Raw genomic sequence first — 23,882 nt, 5'->3', positions numbered from 1 at the left:
TTAGTTAGCTATCGTGACTTGACTTCACAGCCACAAGACTTGTATCACATCTAATGATTGCAGCCCTCGCCTCCGGCGATGACTAGACACGCAGTGGAATCGAAAATGCTCATGATGTTGGTCATGACGGACCAAATGAGCGAGAAGGTCAGGTATGCCACCGTGACAACGCCCATGAGGTAGCTGGAGCCGCCGAGACGCTTCATGACCTGCGTCTGCTCCTTTTGACGAGGAAGCATGCACAGGAACACGAGCGAGAACAAGTTGGCCCCCCACATGATGAACACTGTGATGGTCACGTCGTGCCTCACGCCGTAGCTGTCGTTCTGGATCCGCTCGGTCGACAGGTCGTACTGCCCGTCAACATTGCGAGTAATTGCCGCTGCAAACGGCGTCGCGAGATTGTAGACCGTCGTCAGAAGACCATACATGGCGCCTTCGTGTCCTTCTGTCGAGAGCTCCACAATGATGAACGACCCAACTATGTAGATGATTCCTTGAGGAATTTGCTGCAGAATGGGGATCCCGAGCCAAAAGTACGGCGAGCGAACAACATCCCAGATCGTCAGCAGCTTGACAACGGCGTCCAGCGTTACGTTGCATATCATGGTCACCGCTGCTGTGCGCCGCCAGTCCCAGTCGCGGCCGTAGTTACCGGAGAACCAAACCGCGATGGCAAACATCCCTGTAGTGCAGAATCCGGCGATTTTCTCCTCCAGAGGCGACACGTTGGCCCAGTTGGTTTGGATGGGGTAGCTCGACACGTACGTAAACATGGCAAAAATGCCTGAGAAGAACTGGTAGGCGACGTACTGGTACACGGCTCGTGTCTGCACAATATCCCAGAGCTCGCACATGTAGTGCTTGAAGTTCTTGTGGTAGTCTGGACGCTGCTCCTCATAGATGAAAAACCACGTGACGGGGACCATCGGAATGAGCATGATACCAACGACCAACATCAGCATCGGGAACGACAGTGAGAAGTCGAAATCTCCACCATATTCATCGCCGTTGAAGCAGAAAGCCACCAGGATGAGAGCGATGATGTTGAACAAGTAGCGCGTCGTGTAAATCACTGTCTGGGTTCGTCCTCGAATCTCGAGCGGTTCGCGCTGCGCCAGCTCCACGACGATGGCGTCGGCACACACGTCAGCCATCAGATACCCGAAGACGCACGCCATCATTGGGACAATGTACTTGCTTCCCTGGTTCGCCGCGTCATAGTTAATGGTGGCGATGATCTCGGGTGTGTAGTCCTCGGGCTTCACGTTGCGGTACGCTGGGTCAGTGAAGTATGGCTGACCCTCGGGGGTAAGCACCATCTCCAACACCATCAGCAGAGTAAGAATCCAGCCCATGACCATGTAAGGTCGACGTCGGTAGCCGCGAATGGGGAAGCAGTCGGAAACGATGCCGTAGAAGACCTTGAAACTCCATGGCAGCTGCACCAGCACGGAGGCCGTGGTGGTCTCCGACCCAGGAATGTTGAGGTAGTTCTGGAGGAACGGGTAGATGACATTGGGCAGCAGTCCATCAATGAATCCAACCGCCGCGTACTGCGCGATCAAGCCAATGTACTGCCGTGAGAAGAGCTTCGGTGTGCCGCCGCTCCGTAGCGCGCCGCCTTCGATGTAATCGTCGTACACGTAGCGCAACTTCCCGTAGACCTGAGGATTTTCAATCGGGGACAAGCTGGATCGGTCTCCCAGCATCACTGCGGACTCGGGATTGTACAGCTCAACCTGCTCTGGTAGTGGCATCTCGATCTCTGTCAACCTTCCCGACGAGCTCATGCGCAGGAGGCCGCAAATTCGCAACTACTGGATGCTGCGTTACCCGGCCAGCAAGACCTCGGGTCGTCAGACAGGCAGATAGCATTGATAGTTGATACCGCAACTATGGACTCAGCGGGAAATACACATGGCACATTAAAGGGAAGACCTGAAGCAAACAATGCATAAGCCAGACCGACATTTCTTCGAGGATGTGCAAAATGTGGACACCTAGATGCTAAAGACCATATTGCTGTGCCATCATCCAAAGTTTCGCTTGAACAGGGGACAAAACAGCGGGCTCGGCACACACGCACGAAGTGCAATTCGGTAGGCGAGCAATGACCGATCTATCCGAAAAAGTGTGCACTGAAAGACAGTGCCAGCGCGCGAGCTGACTTGCACATGGTATTCCGGCATGGAAGTCGGCGGGACTGCCCGTGATTGAAATTGCACCGGCACGAGTACGGATCGCAATTTTTGTTATGGAGAGAGGAAAGGTAGTCTATTTAACGTTAGTTATTAGCTTCCTTGTATAATCTCAGTCGGTTTATTAGCGCCATCTCCTTTTGGTGGAGCCATGGTGCCGGAGGTGGAGTGGTTTCCGCTGGTCGGGGGGCTTCGGCGTGCATCGCGTTGAAGCAGTCAGTGCTGAGCGTTAGATATAGTCCTTGAATTCTTGAAGCTGGGCGCCCGCTTTCTTTCTTCGCCACTGCACGCAGTTGGCGAAGACACGTAGCCCACATACTTTCAACCTGCCGCTGTGTCGTCCATTGGGCTCCTTCGTGTACTACCTGGTTTCGAATCTGCCAGAGCAGCGTACATCCAATGCTACATAGTGCTCACCATATCCGTCTGAGAGACTCCTCGTGCTCCTGATCCCAATGTCCGTACATCGCTGTTAGTCGTCGCTGGATTCTTTCACTGACTGGCGGTGCCTGCCGGGCAGAGAGATAAATCTTGTAGTTGACCAGGTGACGTGGCGTCACCTCGCAGCCTAGCCAGTGTTGCAGCACCTTCGTCCAAAACGCTTGTGCTCTTGTGCATGACCACGCTATATGCGTGATAGAAAATGCCCCCCCTACGCAGTTGCTGTCAGGGGGCATCCGCGCGAATGTTGCATATGGGCATAATATAGGTTCAATTGTTGCGTTGCCATCCTGTACATGACCCAGACTTGATAGTCCGTAAGCATGTTTCGGTGCGCCCAAAGTTGTTTGGGGGTTTGGCTCTGGTGGCCGCGGACCCAGGTATCTGTGGCTTGCTTCGCGTCCCATCGCGATATAATTTTGCTTAGGTTAGTCGTTTCTTGCCGCTGAAACCACCGTCTCAGTTGTTGCTTCAGCTTGTGCATGATCCACTCAATTTTTTTTTTTTTATGGGCCCAACTGGTGGATTCGCTCTCTACTGGTTCAGGAGCTCTGTCAGTTTACAGCAAAACTGTGGATACCGCTGGTAGAGGGAGGTCAGCGAGTCGCCGTGACCAGCACCTGTCGTCACGAGTGAAAGTTTCCCGCGTCTTCAGCTTTACTTTGTCTACATGTGGACGGTGGCCGACTCATTTCGACGTGCTAGTTGCACACGTACACGGTACAGCCGAGCTGCCGCCGGTGCAGGTGGACAACCATGCGCCTGCTCAGCAAGCAGAGCATCGCTAACTCGTTGGCAACGACTCGTTGCATCAAGCGGACGAAGAGCGCGTTGTCGATTTCAGTGGAGGCTGGCAGCACTGCTGGCGGCAGACGGCGAGCTCGCAGCATGTGTTTGCACTGAACAACAGAGACACGGCAATGGCAAGCGCTTTGGACGGCGCGAACCGGCTTGGACCGAGTCTTCAAGGCTTCACGCCTTGGACGGCGCGACACGAGCGTTGGACCGCTACAACTTGAGCGATCGTGCACACGAATACGCACACGATTTGAAGTGCCCCCTTCGCCGCGTGGGGAGTTGTCCGGAGCCACCCACGAGGCTCAAGGTCTCCGCTAAAGTCAAGGAGTTCGCCTCCCAGGAACATCTCAACACTGCGAGAGCGGAACGCCTCTATGGCAGCTGGTGCCCGTCGTCAGCATCGCGCCGATTTGCACCTTCCTACGCGTTCAGAGAGTTACGTCCACAGAGAAGGACGCCTTTGCCCCATTTTGCCCAGGAGGCTACCCATGGGGATGTGAAACTAAGCCATGGCATGGGCTAAGGTGGCTGCTCGCTCGTCTGTTGTGCATCCCCTAATGCATTGGATGTGGGCCTATCCAAGCTTCGCTGGACAGCAGCGCTGGGTTACTGCTATGATCTCGACGTCTTACCGCATTGTCCAATTTGCTCCGTGAGAGAGGCAACCGCGCCGCTCGACTAGTCTAGCGTAGTGCCCACGTAGCATTCGTTATCTAGCTCCACCCTTGGGTACAGGTTCCGCGCGATGAAGGCAACCCGGACGGATACACTGACGAAGCAGCAGGCTCCGATCGAGCTCTATAACGAAGAGGACTCGGACTCGTGGATGATCACCGATTCACCGACAGATGAATCGCCGTTCCCCATTGTGATGGAGGATCAAAAGATGCGCTACGTGTACGACGACTACGTCGAAGGAGGCGCCCTGCGCAGTGGAGCCGCGCCGCAACTGTTCTCACGAAAGTACTTTGGACTCGTCGCGCAGTACGCGGCCGTCGGATTCATCGATGGACTGCTGCCCAACGTCATCTACCCGTTCCTGCAGAACTACCTCAACCTGCCCGGATCGCAGACTACCACGGCTTTCGTTCTCGTACAGATGCCATGGAGTTTCAAGGTCTTCTACGGCATCGTGTCCGACTGCTTCCCTATCTGGGGATACCGTCGTCGGCCCTACATTATCGGCGGGTGGATTGTCGCGCTGCTGATGCTCGTGATACTGTCGTTTACCCCTCAGGGTGAGCCCTACTTCACGAACCCGGCATACCGCGATGTCAAGCCCGAAGACTACACGCCCGAGATCATCGCCACGATCAACTACAATGCAGCCAACGATGGCAGCATTTACATCATCCCGATGATGGGGTGCGCGTTCGGCTATCTTCTGTCGGACGTGTGCGCTGATGGTTTGGTGGTGGAATTGGCGCAGCGTGAACCTTTCGAAGTGCGAGGCAAGACCCAGACGGTGATTTACACGACTCGGTGGGTGTTCACCATGATGGCTTACGTGATGCTGGGATTCTGCTTCAACGGCGAGGAATACGGCGGCGACTTCGACTTCTCGCTGACGTTCCCCATGCTCATGTTGATCGTAACTATCATCCTCGCACCGATTGTGCCCATTTCGTGGTTTTTCCTGTACGAGGAGAAGAACGCGTTCGGAGGCATGAACTTTAACCACTACATGCACACGCTGTGGGACGTCATCAAGACGCGTGCCGTGTACCAGTACATCGCCTACCAGTTCTTCGCCGGCATTTTCGCGGCATTTACCTACGTGTCCAAGAATCCAATCCAGCGGAACTGGGCTAACGTCTCGCCCATTGCCGAGAAGATTGGAGGGCTCCTGTCCACCAGTGTCTACGCTACATCGATTTGGTTCGCTGGCAACTACGGACGCAACTGGGACTGGCGCCGCACGGCAGCGGTGACCATGATTTCGTACGTCTCGCTCGACGCCTTCTGCAAGCTGCTGACGATCTGGGATATTGTGCGCTCGCCGTACTTCTGGCTCGGAATCCCCATTCTGGAGCAGATTCCGCTGGGCGTGATCTTCATCGTCAGTTCTTTCATCATCGTCGAGCTCGCCACCGAAGGACATGAAGGCGCCATGTACGGTCTGCTTACGACGGTCTACAACCTCTCCATCCCATTCGCCACCGCCATCACCCGCAACGTGAACAGTATGTTCAACCTGACCACGGAGCGCATCCAGAACGACAGCGATGGCGTGAGGTCCGACATGACCATGACCGTGCTTATCATGTGGACAGCCAACTTGTGCTCACTGGCATTCCTGGGCATGCTGCCCCGACAGAAGGAGCAGACGCGAGCTATGAAGCAACTGGGCGGCTCCAGCTACTTCATGGGCGTCGTCACGGTGGCGTATTTGTTATTCGCTCTCGCGTGGACACTAGCGACGAGCTTGTTGAGCATCTTCCCGGACACGTCGTGCCTCGCCATCGCAGGCGGCAACGGCTGCAACCACCCCAATAGCCCGTAAAAACCTCGTGAAGTAAGCCTATACTATAATGAAACACGACGCGACGTCGACTTCTTCTCCTCCTCCATTTGTCAGAATAGAAAACAAAGCAACGTTATCATCTCTCGTGGCAACAACAACAGCAATTCATTCATCAAGAGTCAGGACTTCTACATGTACTGTAGCTACAGACAGTTCACCACTCCCGACGAACGAACCACTGCACCGCATGACAGCGCGGCCCTAGCTATGCAGTGGCAGTCATCGCCCCTCACTGGAACAGCGACCAGTCCAGCACGGTGAAGGACTGCAGCGCCTGCTTAAATATGGCGGCGGCCACTTCCGAGTTGTTCTCGAACTGGAAGGCGTCGCGGCTGCTGCTGGCTGGGTTGATGCGCATGGGCGCCGACACCGACAGCACCACGTCCGTGGTCACGCCAGGCAGGCGGATGTTGCCCAGGTACACGCGCACCACGTTCTTGGCGTGGTCGCCCTCCTTGAACTTGGCCACGCGCTGGTCGCCCACGATGAGCTGCGTGGAGTGCGGCGCGTCGATGGCCGCGGGCGCGTTCTTGGCGTCCGCCGCCTCCTCGAGCAGCACCGAGACCTCGTCGGGCCCGCAGCCGTTGGACTGCGCGATCTCGTTGAAGAAGTAGCGTGCGCTGTGCGCGTCCTCGACGCTCTCCTCGTACTGCAGCAGCTCCACGATGACGCACTGGTCCGTGGCCGCGTTGGCGAACACCTCCTGGTTGTCGGGCACCTGGCGGAAGGTGCTCACGTCCGCGAAGCCCTCGGGGATCTCGCAGCTCAACGCGCCACCGAACAGCGGGCGCAGCATTCTCTCCGACAACGTGGTTGACCTCGTGCAGGGTAACTGGGGTACTGTCACTCTTGTCACTACTGGTGCTCGCGAATGTCAATCTATTTCTGTGCGCATATCCAAACAGGGGGATCGGTGCGCACATCTAGATGGTGTGTAAACTTAACAATTACATAGAATATTTAACTGGATACTTTCTTGATAAGTATACTGCCTGCTGACAGTGACCAGATGGCCGCGCTGCGAGTTGGATCGTGTGCGACCATTAGATCTGGAATCGACGACCACAAGCGCATCGAGCATGAAGATCGAGGAAGTGCAGTCCACGGCCAAGTCGCAGCGCATCGCGGTGCACACGCACGTGAAGGGTCTGGGCCTGGAGTCGGACGGCTCGGCGCTGCCCATTGGGTCGGGCCTCGTGGGCCAGGAGAAGGCGCGCGAGGCGGCGGGCATCGTCGTGGAGCTCATCAAGTCGAAGAAGATGGCGGGTCGCGCGCTGCTGCTCGCGGGTGCGCCTGGCACCGGTAAGACGGCGCTGGCGCTGGGCATTTCCCAAGAGTTGGGCCCCAAGGTGCCGTTCTGCCCCATGGTGGGGTCGGAGGTGTACTCGTCCGAGGTCAAGAAGACGGAGATCCTGATGGAGAACTTCCGCCGCGCCATCGGCCTCCGCATCAAGGAGAGCAAGGAGGTGTACGAGGGAGAGGTGACCGAGATGACCCCGGAGGAGACGGAGAACCCCTTGGGCGGCTACGGCAAGACCATCTCCCACGTCATCGTGGGGCTCAAGACCACCAAGGGCTCCAAGCAGCTCCGACTCGACCCCAGTATCTACGAGTCGCTGCAGAAGGAGAAGGTGTCGGTGGGCGACGTCATCTACATTGAAGCCAACAACGGCAGCGTCAAGCGCGTGGGCCGCTCCGACGCCTACGCCACCGAGTACGACCTGGAGGCGGAGGAGTACGTCCCCATCCCCAAGGGCGACGTGCACAAGAAGAAGGAGCTGATCCAGGACGTGACGCTGCACGACCTGGACATTGCCAACGCGCGGCCGCAAGGCGGACAGGACATCATGTCCATGATGGGGCAGATGATGAAGCCCAAGAAGACGGAGATCACGGAGAAACTCCGAACCGAGATCAACAAGGTCGTCAACAGATACATCGACCAAGGTGTCGCGGAGCTCGTGCCCGGCGTGCTGTTCGTCGACGAGGTATGTGCTGCAGTTGTGCTGGATGTGGGCGTGGAGTGAGGAGCGTGATACTAACTGACTGTTGCTTGGCGTGATCTCCGTAGGTTCACATGCTGGACATCGAGTGCTTCACGTACCTGAACCGCGCGCTCGAGTCGACGCTGGCGCCTATTGTCGTGTTCGCCACGAACCGCGGTGTGTGCCAGATCCGCGGCACTGACGTGTCGTCTCCTCACGGCGTGCCGCTTGACCTGCTGGACCGTATGCTGATCATCCGCACGATGCCCTACTCCGTGGAGGAAATGGTGCAGATCATTAAGATCCGCGCCGAGGCAGAAAGCATCAAGCTCATGGAGGACGCCACCGTGCGTCTGGGCGAGATCGGCTCACAGACGTCGCTGCGGTACAGCGTGCAGCTGCTGACTCCCTCCCGGATCCTCGCCGAGACGCAGGGCCGCTCGGAGGTGTCAGTGGACGACATCGAGGAGACCAACGACTTGTTCAACGATGCCAAGCGCTCGGCGCATGCACTCGCACAGACCGAAGGATACCTTATGTAACGACAGACAAAGATACCTTCTGTCCGCAATACATTGAAGGGTCACTTGCCCTTGACCCCTTGACCTGTTGGTGTGCTTCCCTCGTTTTGATAGATGGACGTTGTGCGCGAGTCGGAGATATTCGCGACATTGTCTCCGCGAGGTTACTCGCGCCATGAAGGAAGCTCTGACGTCCGAGGGGCTTCCCCGGGAAATGCTGGATCTGGTCTTGCTGGTTCGCTCCCGCCGGTGAATCCGCGAGAGGCTAATCCCATTCCCCGACTTCCAATGCAAGTGGCGTCACCGCGCAGTCTCCAGACGTCGACTTTGTCGCCGAAGACCCCGCACTCACTCATGATGTCAGTTCCCATGACGACAAACGAGTGTTCGCTGGTGTGGAAGTTCTTGTGCGACTGGGTGAAGACCCAGGTGCGTTGTGGCAGTGGCTCGTATGGGTTCTTTTGATGGCGCTGGCTAATTCGTTGCGCGTTATTTTTTTGTCGATTGTTAGCTTGCAATGGAAGTGCCTGCTTCAATTCCCGGCTTCGGAACGTTCTATCTGCGAGTTCAGCCTTTGGGCATTCGCATCACTTTATTCGGTGAGTTAGGAACTAAGCTGCTGCAATTGAATGAACGACTCACGTCTACTGGGGTGCCGTATGCGGTTTGCAGAGCCTGACAAGCAGTTCCTTAGCAAGTTTAGTATCCAGGTCGTCTCGGAAGTACCTGACCCAGCGCTGGCTGCGACTCTATCCTCCACTACGTCTAGATCCGATTTAGCAGTGCCCACTGGTGGACGGAACAGAGCTGCCAGTCTAGTCGGGCTAGGAGAAGTCTTTGCATTCAGCTTCGTGGAGATGGCGTCCTGTTGCGGAAGTTCCGTTGACGCAGCACGAGCTCAAGAGTGGTTGGCGGTAGTGATTCACAAGCTGGGGACCGCTATGAATCAATGCAGCAGAGTACGTGCGGCCACACGAACTGCTGGTTCCCACTTGCCCACTCACCGAATGTTTTTCTTTCGTGGACTAGGTGGAGCTGAACATTGGTGTCGGAGTCATTGTATGCACAAACCGCGTTATCCAGCGTCATCTGCTCCCGCGTGACTCGGTACGCACATGCACAGGACTACGATTCGATACATTTGTTATACGTCGTATTAATTGGGCTGTCTTCTAGCGCCCTTCTCCACGGTTTGAGTACGAAGTCCGCACAGGAGAGAGTGTTGTCAAGCGAAACTTGCGAGCTCAAGCCGGCCTAAAATCCGTTCCAACACCACAAGCAAAGTAAGTGCGTATATTGTACACCACGCACGCAGTCTTCTCGTTTAATGACCAGTTATATGTATGCAGATATTCTTTTCTGTCAGGATCGAACTTTTCTCCGTCGATCCAGCTAAATCCCGTTCTTGACCGTTCGAAGGAGACCCCAGACTTTTCGTTTGGACCCCCTCTCCGACCACCAGCATCATCTTTTGCGTCAATTGCGTTAGAAAACAAGTCGTCTCCTCGCTCGGCACAGCTCCAAAAGCGCTACCAGAGGTCACCAAGCCCATTAGCCAGCCGTATCAGCAAGCCTGCGCCACCACCGCAAGAATTGTCCGAAGAAAGAGGCATTGGAGACGTCACGGCAACGATGCACGATCAAACGGATGAGAACCGTGTTCCACAGCTCTTTGATCGACTGAGCCGTACACTTTGTGTCGAACCTGACCAAAATGTGTCCTGCTTACTCCCTTCGAATCGAATTGGATCCAATTTCACCGAGACTGCGGCATTTCTGATGACGGAGAAATCTGCGTCCCAGTTCGGTTACCCGGGTCAGCTGACGGGGGGATTGGTGTTCGTTGAGAGACCAGCCACCAGGCCGTTGCAGACAAAGCGAAGGAAAGAAACAGTCTCAGATCCGACATCAGAACAGCGCTACTTTGAGTATTTAACCGACGACAAGCTCATCGACCGCTGTTACCTCGCGCCGCTTCCAACCGATCTAGAGACACGAGTAGTGTCTTCCGCTGTGAAGTACGTCATCGGCCCGTCGAGTGAACATATCAAGAAAGTCATGGAAGCGGCTCACCAGGAGTTCGTCCACAATTATTGCGCGAGTGCCAAGAAGGCCATTCTCAACTATTTGCTCATGCGCACGACATCGTGTGAGCGTCTCGGTATTCCACAAGGAGTTCCTGTTCACGCTCTTCTCCCGTCAAAGTGGAAATGGGGGAGTAGTGATGGACCCAACGGCTGCATTGGTGACTTAAAAGCTCTGGTGCTGAAAAGAGGTCGGGGTGCAAGTACCGGCATTATTCACAAGCGTTTGAAGAACACATCTGGACCACAACCTAGAAGCGGTGGCCTTTCACGCTCAGAGGGAACGCGGGGGAGATCTATGCGCCGAAAGCGTGTGCACACAAAGCTGATGTCTTTGTTGGTTCTATCAAACCCGCCGGTTCGCGCGCTTCGGTATATGTGGCACGATTTACATAACTCAATCTCGCTCGTGGATCTGCCCAGTGCGCAGGGCCTCAGTGATGCCATTGAGCCGATGGATATCATCGAGTTCGAACGAGTCCAATTCGCCTATTCCGCCAAAATGAAAGCTTTCGTGATGGAAAATTGGTACACCAAAACCAAAATGATGTTCGAGAGTGCAATCCGAGCCGAGACGTTTTCAATTCACACGTCTGAAGCAGCAGTGAACTTCCGCTTGCGTCACCTGTTTGATACGGTAGCAGCCGTCATGTCACTTCAGATCCGGTCGCTTATCATGAAGTCCATCCAAGCTTACGTCGAGTTTTTCGAGCTGTTCGGAGGAATGAATGAAGAAACCCAAGACAGCAGTGACTCCAACCTACGAGTGCAGGGCCGACCAGCGTATTCCGGTTTGCTAACCACTCTGATTTTGCAGGATGGTCAAATTCAAGTAAGTTTTGTTGCCAGGGAGGTCTATCATAATGTAATTCTAACAAACGTGTGTGTATTTCTTATATAGTTTCGTGACCCTTTGGTGGATATACCAAGTCGTCTGCTGAATGTTCTTCACAACATACCCAAGCTGTTTTACAACCTTGGTCGCATAGAGACACAGTTTGATGAGCCACTGGTACTGCCTAATTCCTCGTCGCCGTTCTTGTGGAATGTCGCGTCACAAGAAGATGACATCGTGGTGGCAACAATTCGAATTCGCGCAATCATCGAGCAGAATGTACTGCACTTGCGAAAATTGCAGACTGACTATGACGTTTTCGCGCTAACGCATCGCTACGTGAGCTCGGTTGACTGCTTCCACCTGGAGGAGAATGGCGAGCTGGAAAGCTACCGCGCCGAAATGGAGCGAGTGCAGACCACCGCGATGCAACTTGCAATTGACAACCGGCATTCCCAACATTTGGGCCTTTTCTCCGTTGATTGCCGACATGTAAACACAAAGCTGCATTCCGAGCTGGCTCAGTGGACGATCCGTTTGCTTCAAGCCTTTGAGCAGCGAACTGGTCGCATGAATTCTGAGCTCCGACAGCAATATAAGGAAATTGCTGCGCGACTGGCGAAGAAACCGCTGGACCTATACGAGCTGGTAGATTCAGAGGCGTTTGTGTATTCCCTCAAGACGACAACGCTGCAAGAACTTCAGGAGAAAGGCAACACCATCAAACAGCGTCTCCGATTCTTGCTGTTTGAACGAGAGAGCATGCACGTCGGCAGTATTGCAATCGATTCCCCGCAGGACGTACCAGCCAGTGATGACAATGATGCTTCATCGACTTCCGTGGCAGGATTTCGTCTCTCTGTAGACTTACTGTCGTCAACTGCGAAGACTGTGAAATGGAGGAGCCATATCGAAAAGTTACTGAAAGAAGCAGAAGCACTGCTGGTAAATGAGCGGGCAAGGATCGAAGCCATGTTTATTGCAAAACGATCACGATTTCAGACGGAAATTGACGAATTTGAAGGAGAAGTCCGAGGGTTCGCGAAGAAGGGAGATCTGCGGCACGCAGCTACGTACGTCGTCCAACTCGCGAAGATGAAGGACAACATGTACATCTTCCGCCAGGCCATGGAGACGATTGTGAAGGAAGAACAAAAGCTGCAGTGGAAGCCTACCGACTTCAGCAAACTCGATGACATTGCCGAAGAGATGGCGCCTTACGAGCAACTCTGGAAAACAGTGAGAGAGTTCCGCGAGATGAACTCTAGATGGCTACGTGGAAACGTCTTCGAGTTACCGGGGAAGGAAGGCCTGCTCACGTTACAGCAAATGCTCTCGGTCGTTGCAAACGTGTCAAGCGTGCTGCTGTTGAATTCCGCTGCGGCTGCGATCACAGCGGAGACAGTACGGAAGCAGATGACAGATTTTAGGGGGAATGTCCTGTTAATTGTCGCGATTCAAAACCCAGCCATGAAGGAGCGGCACATGAAAGCGGTGTCGGCGCTGATTGGGCTTGATTTCATCGCCGACGAGACCATTACGTTGTTGAAACTGCTCGAGAATGGGGCATTCGAAATGGTCAACGAGATAGTCGATATCAGCAGCAATGCAACGCAAGAGCAACAAATTGAGCGAGCTTTGAACGAAATGGGGGACGAATGGGACGCAACCAGCTTTGAGCTCGTACATTCGAAGCATCCTTTCTCTTCGGGTGCAGTGCTGGCCCCGTTCGTTTCTGCACAAGATCTAGCGTCTGAAGCCTGGAATGTCGTTCTCGATAAACTATGCGCCGAACGTATTATCTTTCTAATGGATGACCATCTCCTGCGGCTGCAAACGCTATCATGTATGGCTCATGCCGGCCCTTTCACAGAGGCTATCGCACAATGGCAAGGGTTTCTATCCGACACGGGCCAAATTGTAGAGATGCTCCAACTGATCGAGCAATTATGGCGCAAACTGACACCGCTATTTGCTGCGGGTATCGTTGACGCAGAGTCGAAAGAGTCTCAATTCTTTGCTCACGCAGCTCAGCTCTACCATTCGATTCACGCCACGATTCTCTACCAGTCGGTTTGTAAGGCGTACTTCCCACGGGTAACGACGATGAGAGACTTGGATATAGCGCAGCTTTCCCCGTCAACAACGCTGATATCAGATTTGAATCGATGCCGAGAGCTTTTGGAGAGAGTGAAAGGAGGCGTTCGTGTGGGCTTTGAGACCAAACGATCGAGTTTCGCTCGATTTTATTTCCTCTCAGATGCTGAGCTTGTTACTGCCTTGGCCTTAGCCAGGGTTTCGGGAGATGCCACACTTTGGAAAGCCCTTTCACGATGTTTCCCAGGGATCAGTGGTGTTCAAACCAATGCAGCAAATGAAATCACAGCGTTACTCAGTGCTGCAGGTGAACCGTTCCCGCTCGGCTCTCCGATTGTCACGAATGATACACCGATGCCCGTGTGGTTAGCAAAAGTGGAGTCGTCCATGTCGACTATTCTGCACGCTTCCATCCGGGCTGCTTGCAGTGATCTTCCTCGGAAGGAATTTCGCAAGTGGTGCTTGATCTGGCCTGAACAATCTCTTCTAGCCGCGGTGCACTACGTATGGACACTCGAGTCGGAGCAAGCCTACCAGGAAGTTAACCAGCGGAAATCCTGGACGGAGCTTACGGACAGTTTATACAAAAACCTCGATGCTGTCAGCAGAGAGATTAAGGTAGCTGCGTACCCGCACGCAAAAGCTGCACTCGGAAACGTGATACTCTTGTTGACGCAGTTACGTGACGTCAGTAGCGAAGTGCTTAGAGAAGTCGGAGGCATGTGGAACGACGAGAATGGTGGCAGCATCCGCGAAATGCGCCGTCAAAGCCAGCAAGTTGTTTTCCCGCGCCATTCGCCTAGTTTAACGTGGATTTCTCAGCCGCGGTTTTATTTTATCGACAGCGTGCTGAGTGTGACGGTGCTGTCGTCGTCGTATTTACCCTACGGCCTGGAATACTTGGGCAATGGATCGACCGGAATTTTGGTGACCCCGTTGACACTGCGTTGCTATCATGCGATTGCACAAGCGGCAAGTACGATGATTAAAGGCGTTTGCTTAGAGGGTGCTGCTGGAACTGGCAAGTCCACAATTTGCCATCAGTTTGCTCGGTTGTGTGGTCGACTGTACGTCACGTTCCAGTGCGCCAACCGGAAGCTCTCATTCGACGCTCTGGCCAATTTCATCAAGGCTACAGCCTCATCCGGAGCCTGGTTGTGTATGGATAATTTGCAGCTCTTGGACCCGACGACTGTATCCATGGTGACAATGCTGTGCTCACAAGTTCTGACGAGTCTAGCTGCAAGACGTGCCCAGTGTACCCTCGCTGGAGACAAAGTTCGGCTTCGAAGAGGGGCTATGTTTTTCCTGACTTTAACTACGCGGTCTCTCAGCATGACGGCTTCACACTGTGTACCACAAAACAAAGATTTAATCCCGGATGCGCGGTTCTTCTTCCGAACCATCATCGTCCAATCTCCAGACATTGAAATACTGGCTGAATTCGAGCTTCAAAGTGGTCGATTCGTGTATGCTCCCGAATTGGCCAAGCTAGTTATTGTCGCGCTCACTGCGTATGCACGGGGTTTCGAACTCATCAACGATCCAACGGCGATGACGCATGAAATGACGGTCCTCGTGGATAATCTAGTGACTCTGCGCCAGGTTAAAAGTGTCGTGAAGCGTGCCACAGAGCTCAACAACCTTGAAAAAGAGCACCGTAGACGCACCCGAAAGAGCATATTGATCACTCCCGACGATGAGAGCGAGGAAGCGCCACCGAGTGGGGAAGTTGCATCTAACGACACTAGCGCTGAAGCCATCGCAAAGCGCGACGAAGAGCGGATGGAGTATCGAAACGTTAGTCAAGCGCTTCGTGAGCTGCTTGGCGCTCTTGTGCCGTCTGCAAATCTTCATCTAATCGATGCTGTCATTCGAGACTTTAATGCGCAGGCACTGAGGAGAGACCTGCACATGAACAAGGGCACCATGTGGATGTCGCGTGGGAGCTCCATGTTGCCAAGCTCGCGACTCGGAACACTCCCGCCAAAGAAAAGTCTTGAAGACGATGTTGAGAGTTATGTGCGTACCAATGAGAGCTCATGGAAGCGGTTTGGCGTTGAGTTTGGCTTGAAAACGGTGCAGCTCCTGCAGACAATGAGGACCCACCGTGCGGTGGTATTGTCAGGGGATATACAAGCAGGGAAAACGAGTTTGTACGCTTCACTATCACGAGCACTCACGCAAATAGCGAAGAGAAAAGCCGATGAGCGCAGTGGCGCCACGCGTGGACTGGGCTTCGACAATTCAGGCAGTGAAGCGGGGTTTGTGCCACCAGTACGCACCGTCGTAGTATGTCCTCGGGCACTCAAAACGGGCCAGTTGATTGATCCAGCAGCTGATCATCCTTCACACAGTGTCTTCTACAAGCTCCTCAATGAGGCAAAGGCGCTCAACAAAGCAATCAAGCGCACTCAAACGTGGTTTGTCTTTGACGGTGACCTGGATGCATTATGGAGCGAACAATTACTTTATACAGTGGAAGAAATGCCGGATGATACTCCAGGGTATAAGCAAGGGCTGCACCTTTCGTCAGGGAAGCTCTTACTGATCCCGGAATATGTTCGAGTTATTATGGAGACGACTACTCTTACGAATGCGTCGCCATCTTTTATCTCTCGCGTTGGAGCCGTGCACGTAAATACAGACCGTCGCAGCAGGACTGGAGAGTGCTGGGAAAATGTGTACGGAATTTGGAAAACGGTGCGCAGATCAGGATTTGAAGGGTATGCCACTGCCATATTCGCTGCGCTGGACGCTCTTATGGCTGAAACAGTCCCCGCTACACTAGCGTTTGTAAGCACGAATTTCCAAAGCCCTAACAGCGGGGTGGAGCGAGTCCAGTGGATGCTTGCGCTATTCCATAGCGCGCTAGTACAATCGTGGAAAAAGTTTGGCTCTTTGACGAGCGATCAGCAACGTCATACTGCCGTCCACTGTCTGTTCTTGCAAGCACTTGTATGGGGAGTTGGAAGCACGATCAACACTGTCGAACGCCACAAGTTTCACTTGTTTCTCTACGATTTGATACTACACGGTCCTAATAGCGAGCAATCCTCACTCACGAGACTGGTTACGCTGTTCTTCCCGAGTGGAACATTGATAGGGAGCGTTTCAAGCATTACTGGTGGGGACAAAACGAACAATCCTACTTCAAATGGAGGATCTGCGCTACGAAAGCAAACCATTTACGACTATGGGTTTTCAGTTGATTTTGGGTCCAAGTGGCTGCCTTGGACGGAATATTACACTCGTTGGGAGAAGATGCTGCTGGGATCAGATTCCAGTGAGCTCAGTGCAGCTGGTAGTTCATTGGGCTCTGGCTTAATACCAGAGTATCCTGTCGACTCGTGCTTGAATCGCCTACTAGTTCCCACACTATCTACATCAGCAGCGGTATGCTTGTCTGGTCAATTACTCCTCACTAATTACCCAGCAACTCTGTGTGGCCCTAGAGATTGTGGCAAGTCAGTATGTGGGTCGGCCTGGATTATACTTTGTTCAGCACTCTCGCGAGCCGAGATACCGGTGGTTCAACCGCCAACACCTCCATCAGAGCTTGAACCGTCTGACACTGACACGCAGGCAAACGATGAATCAACGCCTGAAGAGTCCACAAGCGTTGAAAAGATTTACGCAGGTTTCTATACAAAGGCAAGCGATGTTTTGGTACACTTTGAGACGGTCCTTCAACGGAGTCGTGTCGAGCGACAGGAGAGCTCTAAGCACGAGTCACAGAGTGTACGTGAAGTGGAGAGTGCTGATGGATCCGATTCAACACCGGGCAAAATTACTGCGCCAAGTGGTAAACATGCACTGAATGTGTATATCGACGACTTACACTGCTTCGATTCCAGCCGCAGAATGGACTCGGCTATTGAACTGCTGCGCATGCTCACAGAGTACCATACAATCGTTGACCCCAGCACGAATTTATTGACTCCATGCCAACACTTTCTTCCGTTCGTGACACGGCAAATTCCAACTCCAAGAACGCAACGTACCCCAACTGAAACCCATGACCTCGAACGCCTCGTACGACGATTTGTTCCGGTAACTTTGCTGCCCTTTTCGGATTCAGATCTGAGCAGCATTTGTGAACGTTACCCAGCCTCTGTTACAGCACCAAGTGTGCCCCGTGAGTTAACATCAGGATCGCAAGCATCAGCGTCTACTTCAAAAGCGACAGCTACGACCGGAGGATCATCAACCGCAGCGAAAGAAGCCGAACAACTTCAGTCGATTATTATTAAGGCAAGTCTGAGATTGTTCCGGCTGCTGACTTCTAGTAACGACTTCACAGTCGTACAGAAGGACGCTGCGTTCAACCCTATCAAGCTTCACTACAGCTTTCGTGCGGCTCAACTTTTCTTGATCGTCAAAAACATTTGCTGTGTCATCCGCCCTACTTTGACACTAGCGGAGAAGCCGGCGCTTGCTCGGTTGTGGTGTCATGAGAGCGCTCGGGCACTGGGTGATGGTATCATAGACCCTAAGGAGATGTCTTCATTTCACCGACGCACACTTGAGATTGCTTTGACGACTTTTGGTATCACTGACGATGCATTCTGCCCTACACGCTCCGAGGTAGCAGGAGTTCAGACCCAAACTACCCAGGATTGGTTTGCAAATGACCTGCACTATTCTTTTATTAGCGAGACTGCTAGTGCAAGTGGAGGCAATCGCAACGGCTACCATGAGGTGAACGAGATCTCCAAAGTCGAAGCAGTTATCGAACGGAGTATGATGACGATGTATCGTGGTGATACTGGCAAATCCGAAGCAGCAGGTACTTCGGAAGCTCTTGAGGTTATTCTGTGCTCGTTCGTCGTTAAACATGTTCTACGAATGAGTCGATTGCTACGAATGGATAGGAAAGCCGTCTTGTTACTGGGAGCACGTGGAAGGAAGCTCGTGACGATTACTCGATTGGCGTGTTTTATTTGCAAAAAGTCCTCCGTGGTGTACAACATTCCAGAGCAAGACATGTCGGGATCCCAATGTAACGATGAAATCACTCATGCGAGCGACTGGATTGCAGCATTTCGGGCTGCCATGTTGAAAAGCGTTCATTCCCGAGATGGTTCCGTCGTGTTTATTGTGAAGGATGCTCATTTAGACCCTGATTCGTATCCATATCGAGTTCTTGACCAATTTCTTGGAGGTAATAGCGCCATACCTGACGTCGTCGCGTACGAAGATCTTGATGACGAAATAATCGCAATTTTGCGTGAAAAAGCCGACCGAGAAAGGAAATCGATTCCGCCAAGTCGAGAAGGCAGTCACCAATCAGCATCGACACATCACCAGGCATCATCGGTACTTCGCTCAAAGAGCACTATATTGGGATATTTCTTCCACCACGTGCGGCAGCACCTCCAAGTCGTGCTTGTGTTTTCCCCCCGACCAAGCGCATTAGCTGAAACCAGCTCCTCAAATTTCAGCTGGGCTTCCATTCTGTGGCGCTATCCCAATATTTTGAAATGCTGCGACATAAATTACGTTGGAGCATGGTCTTCCGATGGTTTGGTAGCAATTGCACAAAAGTGTCTATCTCACTCGTCGTTGGTATCGGATAAACAAGTTTCCGCTCAACTCGCTGAGGCTGCGGCTCAAGTGTACCGTACAACTACTTGTTTTATGGGTGCAAGCTCACAAGAAGGGAGTTTGAGTGTTTCAGAAGGACAACAAAACGCGACTGCTGCTAGCTTGAGGAATCTTTCCTTAATGCAAGTGGACGTAAGTATACTTGTGGATCATGTCCTCTTGTTTGCTGCACATTACGATCGGCTAGAGCAAGCGGTCCCGGTGAATTTAGCGCGGTATAAAACTGGACTGGAATTTATTGACAAGACTGCGCGGATTTTGAAAGCGGAGCAGGCTCAAGCCGAACAGCTGCTCCCCGAACTAAAGTACAAGACCGAAGTTAGGCGCAGGATGTCAGGTAGTTTGGAAAAAGATAAAATTACGACGGAAAAGTTGACGAAGGCACTCGAGCTAGCTTCCACCATGGTGGTTTCTCAACGTGAGCGACTTGCTACGGTCACGAAGGAGTACCAAGACCTGATAAAGGATTCAAGGGACATATTTGATGAAATGAAGGGCACCCTACAAGTATTCAATGAAGCGTTTGCGAGGGGAGAAGAGGAAGACGACGGTGCCCATTCGGACCAAGATGAGTACAACGAAAGCAAGGCAGAGGGAGAAGATCAACAGACCGAGGCGTTGGTAGAGAGTGAAGGTATCGCTGATGTCGTTGAGACAAAGCCTGAAATTGATGCTGGAATGGGAGCTAGACGCCGACTGCGGAGACTTGTGCACAAATTTGCGGCGATGGACCACATACCCTCCTCAATTTACCAGCTATCGGAGTGTCTTGGCGTAATTCTTGGTATCGATCCAGTCGAAGGGCGTGATGAAATGGACCCAGACGAAATCATCATGAACTATTGGGAGAACGTCGCAATAGAATTGAAGAAGGCGACGTTCTGGGAAAGGCTGATGACCTTCGATGTTACTAGCCAGGTCTCCGAGAAAATGGTCAGCACCTTGCTCCCGATCTGCAGGTCACCCGACTTCGACAAGGCCTTGTTTGGGTCGGTGCACGAGGTAGCTGGAGTCTTGTGCGAGTGGGTTCAAAAGTGCACGAACTTTGCCCGGGACTTTATTCTAGCCGAGCCGAAGCACGCGCAACTGCTACGTGAACAGGAATTATTAAAGCAAGCCGAAGCTCAAGTTGTTAAAAGCAAGATGGACGTCCTGGACCAAACTCATTCTTCTCGACAGACGAACGAAATGCGGGATTTGTCGGAGGTTGAGCGGCAGCGAGCAGATGAAAAGCTGCAAGACTCGACATCGCTACTTCATATCACGAACACCGCGTGGAAAGTACTGTCCTTCACTCGAGCTAAATGGCAGCGACTGCATGATTTGTACTTCGAACTATCTAAACACTGGAAAGGAGACTTGTTGCTGGCAACAGCGACAGTAGCGTACGCCTCCGTCTTGCCGCAAGCGCTACGTTTGAAGTTGTATCAGTTATGGCAGGAGGCCATCTCTGATCTGGTCCTTCCAACACCTGTGAGAAGAACACTACACGAAGTTTTCTCGATTCGAGACGTGGATCTGGCCAAAATGTTCTTGAACGGATTACCAGCGAACGATGATAGTGCACTGGAGAATGCAGTCATAGCCTTGCACAGCTATCGCTTACCTCTGCTGATTGACCCGTACGGTGTTGCTACAGACTGGCTGAAAAAGCATCTCAGCTCTCAAAATCTGAATGTTGTTTCGGCAAACAACACCACTACAGACGCAGTACTCTGGAAAGCCGTCGAGACGAGCATTAAGCATGAGTCCGCTTTGATCCTCACGGGTATATGCAAGGAGCGCCTGCATGGCTTACACTCGTTTATTGGCGCGAAACGACGAGCTCTTTTTGACGCCGTGAACCATGACATTAGCGCAGGTAGTCACGATAGCGGTGTTTATCGCTGTTGGTGTCATATTCCGGTGGAAGTCGCCTCGAATCTAGCCACTGATAGAACCCCAAGCGGACCAGGGAGACCAAAACTGAACTCACCTCCAGTAGACGCTCCGTTGCTCGAGTTTGGCAGCGATGCCTGTAGGATTTTCTTTATCTACACAGACACGAATGAGCCCCCGAGCTGGATGTCCCAGTACTTTAACCACCTCACAGTGATCCAGGTCGAGATGACTGCACCTTTCGTGGAATCGCAAGCTCTTCAAAAGCTCCTGGAATCCCAAGGTCGACTTCGGGAGCTGACTGAAATTCGAACCCTGCAGCAAGACATGGTAGTTTGCGACGAGCAAATTGTTGTACTCGAAGACGAGCTACTGGAATTCTTTAGCATGGAGCAAGCTGATGAGGTTTACGCGGACAACTCGAAAGCTCTTCGAATTGTGGCAAACCGAAGCGCAATACACACTCTCGATAACACAAAAGCCGAGGCAAATACGAAAGTTCAAGCTCACTGGCGCAGTTTAGCAACTTATGTTGCTGTTTCAAGGAGGTGCTTAGATGCGGTCTGGGCCTGGCGAGAGTTTGATACCGTGCGAAACAATGATAATGCGGAGAGGATGTTCACGCTGTCGTGGATATGGCAGCTGTTGATTCGCGCGGGTGAAGTTAGCAGTAGAAGCAACAACAATTTGGAGGTGGTCATGGCTTGTTTTACTAGCTATCTCCAGCAGTGTATCGTTATGAACCTCCGAGATGAGGATCGCCTCCTTTTCCACTTTTTGTTGGCATTTCGAATTTGGCAACGCCGTATGGAAGAAGCAAACGGCCCTGTTCAGCCTGTAAGTGGCGAAGGTGTATGGTCTCCATTAGAGCTGAGTCTGCCTAGTCGACGAATCGCTGATACAAAAATGCTCGCACGCCTGCTCGCCCTGATTAACTATAAGATGGAATGCAACAGCTACGATGCCTGCAGACCTACATTAAAAAGTCTGCTTTCGATGCGTCCTGCAGGTATGAAAGCTACAGCTTGGTCGGCAGTTTGCTATTTAGCAGAAGCTTCTGGAGATCTTCGGCAATTTATCTCCAGGATGGAGAGCTTGGAAGATGGACAGATTGCGTGGAAGGCACTACTCGAGCTTGGAACAAGAAGCTCGAATGATTGGCCAGTGCCGGTACCTCTGGATGACTTTTCACGATTATGCATTGTCACTGCTGTCTACCCCCATCGATTCATGTGCGAAATTGAAGACTTCGCTCGACGAGAGTTACAGCGGATGCATACTACACCCGTATCGTTCACGCATCCTTGTTCGTTAATTCCAGAGATGAATACGCCGTCTCTTCCCACCGTAGTTGCAGCTGCAGCGCACACTGCAATGGCGCAAGCTCCGGATAGGCATCGTGACCTTTTCTTCATGTGGCAATCATTCTCCAACTCGAAAGTTCCGCTAGTTGTGTTTTGCCCACCAAGCATTGATTTTGTAGATGCAGTAGCCAATGTGGCAAGAAGAGCTGGGGCTACGATGGATACGACGGACTCAATTCAGCTACTGCTGGCTGACCAAGAAACGTTCAAAACGTTGTTGCTACAAGCCATGGAGAAGGGACAGTGGGTTGTTCTACCGAACCTCGAGGTTTGCCATGACCGGTTTTCCCTGTTGAGTAGCATATACGATTCTCTCGAAGACGGGCGCGCTCACTCTGACTTTCGCTTGTGGATATCGATCACAAGTCAGGATATCAACGACCATGATATGCGGTATGCCAGTTTTGATAGTATGCGCATCAGTCGGATCGCCACGAAAAGAGAATGGGGGACTGGAGCACTATCGCTGAAGCGATGTTTACACCACACGTTTGCTGTTCTGAAGCATGAACTAGAGACATTTGAATTCGCCAGCACCAATGCAGTCAATTCTACCGCAACAACTACAGGACCGTCAATAATAAGTGAGTACGAAGAGCAACGCATAAAGCAGTTGGGGGTATTTCACGCACTAGTTACTTGTCGTGATCATTTCCCGTTTGTCGAGTGGAAATCGGAAGGAGAATTTGGAGATCCTGAACTGTTCGGCGCAATCCGCTCTCTGGTGGCGTTGAGAAATGAAGAGCAGACATTGATAAAGGAGCTTCCGAGTCCGTTGAGTAAGCCGGACCTAGGTATTTGGACGAGTATGACGCTTCGGGGCGTGATTGCAAGCGTCTACACGTCAGGTGTAAAGGCTCCCCAGGACCAGCTACTGATTCAATCATGCATTGATCTAGTACTGAACGCTTGGCCATCAGCGCACGATGAAGGCCACCTCCATCCCACTGCCATCGTAGCTCAACTGACCATACCAGAAGCTGTATTTACCATCGAAAAGCTAGCGGTGATACCATGGGTGGCAATTGTGAGCAGTATCCCACATTTGTGGATTAGCGAATCGTGTGGGCCATCACTATCGAAGGATCTAGTGACTGCAAGTGTTCCGCATTCCGACAATGTATCATTGTGGGATCCGCATTATCTGCGTCGAGATCGACAGAGGCAAATCGTTACACAACTGGCAGTGATGGTTGCCAACCGCGGATGCCAAGTACCGACACGATTAATGACTCCCCGTTCACTTCCGAGTATGGAGGTGATACAATCGCTCGAATTCTTAGCAACATTCAGAAAGAATCTGGAGGGAGTTGTAATGCTGCTCCGGGGCGGAGAATTCGAGTATCGCAAACCAATTTCAGCTCTTGTCTACCATGAGCGGCAAGTTCTTGAGCAGATTCGGGCGATGATTTTGTGTGATATTGGACGACTGGAACTGGTGCGTTAATTTATGTGGGAGAAGTGTCTGATAATGCAAATTTGCCAACTAACACGCACTCATATTTAATTCCTTTATAGGTGGCATATCGGGGAGGATCGTTGGATCC

The 23,882-nt window shown here is 52.5% G+C and overlaps 6 protein-coding genes across 6 annotated transcripts; 4 read left to right on the top strand and 2 right to left on the bottom strand.

Annotated features, from left to right (window-relative positions):
- Window positions 1–50: 50 nt before the first annotated feature.
- Window positions 51–1,760, bottom strand: PHYSODRAFT_248487 (hypothetical protein; the record flags this gene model as incomplete). The annotated part of the gene is made up of 1 exon (XM_009517272.1): window positions 51–1,760. The coding sequence occupies one exon, from the start codon at window positions 1,758–1,760 to the stop codon at window positions 51–53; it is 1,710 nt and encodes a 569-aa protein (XP_009515567.1).
- Window positions 1,761–3,312: 1,552 nt separating this feature from the next.
- On the top strand, window positions 3,313–3,963 carry PHYSODRAFT_293869 (hypothetical protein; the record flags this gene model as incomplete). The annotated part of the gene is made up of 1 exon (XM_009517271.1): window positions 3,313–3,963. One exon carries the CDS (start codon window positions 3,313–3,315, stop codon window positions 3,961–3,963), a length of 651 nt encoding a protein of 216 aa, XP_009515566.1.
- Window positions 3,964–4,185: 222 nt separating this feature from the next.
- PHYSODRAFT_321958 (hypothetical protein) lies at window positions 4,186–5,943 on the top strand (the record flags this gene model as incomplete). Its single annotated transcript, XM_009517270.1, has 1 exon — window positions 4,186–5,943. The coding sequence occupies one exon, from the start codon at window positions 4,186–4,188 to the stop codon at window positions 5,941–5,943; it is 1,758 nt and encodes a 585-aa protein (XP_009515565.1).
- Window positions 5,944–6,181: 238 nt separating this feature from the next.
- On the bottom strand, window positions 6,182–6,792 carry PHYSODRAFT_284230 (hypothetical protein). Its single transcript, XM_009517269.1, has one exon. It carries the CDS (start codon window positions 6,758–6,760, stop codon window positions 6,194–6,196), a length of 567 nt encoding a protein of 188 aa, XP_009515564.1. The 5' UTR covers window positions 6,761–6,792; the 3' UTR covers window positions 6,182–6,193.
- Window positions 6,793–7,031: 239 nt separating this feature from the next.
- PHYSODRAFT_552012 (hypothetical protein) lies at window positions 7,032–8,491 on the top strand (the record flags this gene model as incomplete). The annotated part of the gene is made up of 2 exons (XM_009517268.1): window positions 7,032–7,952; window positions 8,036–8,491. The coding sequence occupies exons 1-2, from the start codon at window positions 7,044–7,046 to the stop codon at window positions 8,489–8,491; spliced, it is 1,365 nt and encodes a 454-aa protein (XP_009515563.1). The 5' UTR covers window positions 7,032–7,043.
- Window positions 8,492–8,824: 333 nt separating this feature from the next.
- PHYSODRAFT_458124 (hypothetical protein) lies at window positions 8,825–22,975 on the top strand (the record flags this gene model as incomplete). The annotated part of the gene is made up of 16 exons (XM_009517267.1): window positions 8,825–8,899; window positions 8,982–9,069; window positions 9,143–9,429; window positions 9,500–9,577; window positions 9,647–9,753; window positions 9,820–10,732; window positions 10,865–11,386; window positions 11,456–15,355; window positions 15,492–15,496; window positions 15,742–16,613; window positions 17,238–17,624; window positions 17,655–19,109; window positions 19,221–19,614; window positions 19,723–20,507; window positions 20,604–21,799; window positions 21,914–22,975. Coding segments are annotated over 16 exons (12,126 nt in total), but the record flags the coding sequence as incomplete, so codon positions are not given.
- Between the last annotated feature and the right edge of the window lie 907 nt (window positions 22,976–23,882).

This window comes from Phytophthora sojae (genome assembly GCF_000149755.1).
Source record: "Phytophthora sojae unplaced genomic scaffold PHYSOscaffold_1, whole genome shotgun sequence".
NCBI lineage: Eukaryota > Oomycota > Peronosporomycetes > Peronosporales > Peronosporaceae > Phytophthora > Phytophthora sojae.
Note: the sequence above shows the minus strand (reverse complement) of the source record. Positions and strands in the feature narration are given on the sequence as shown.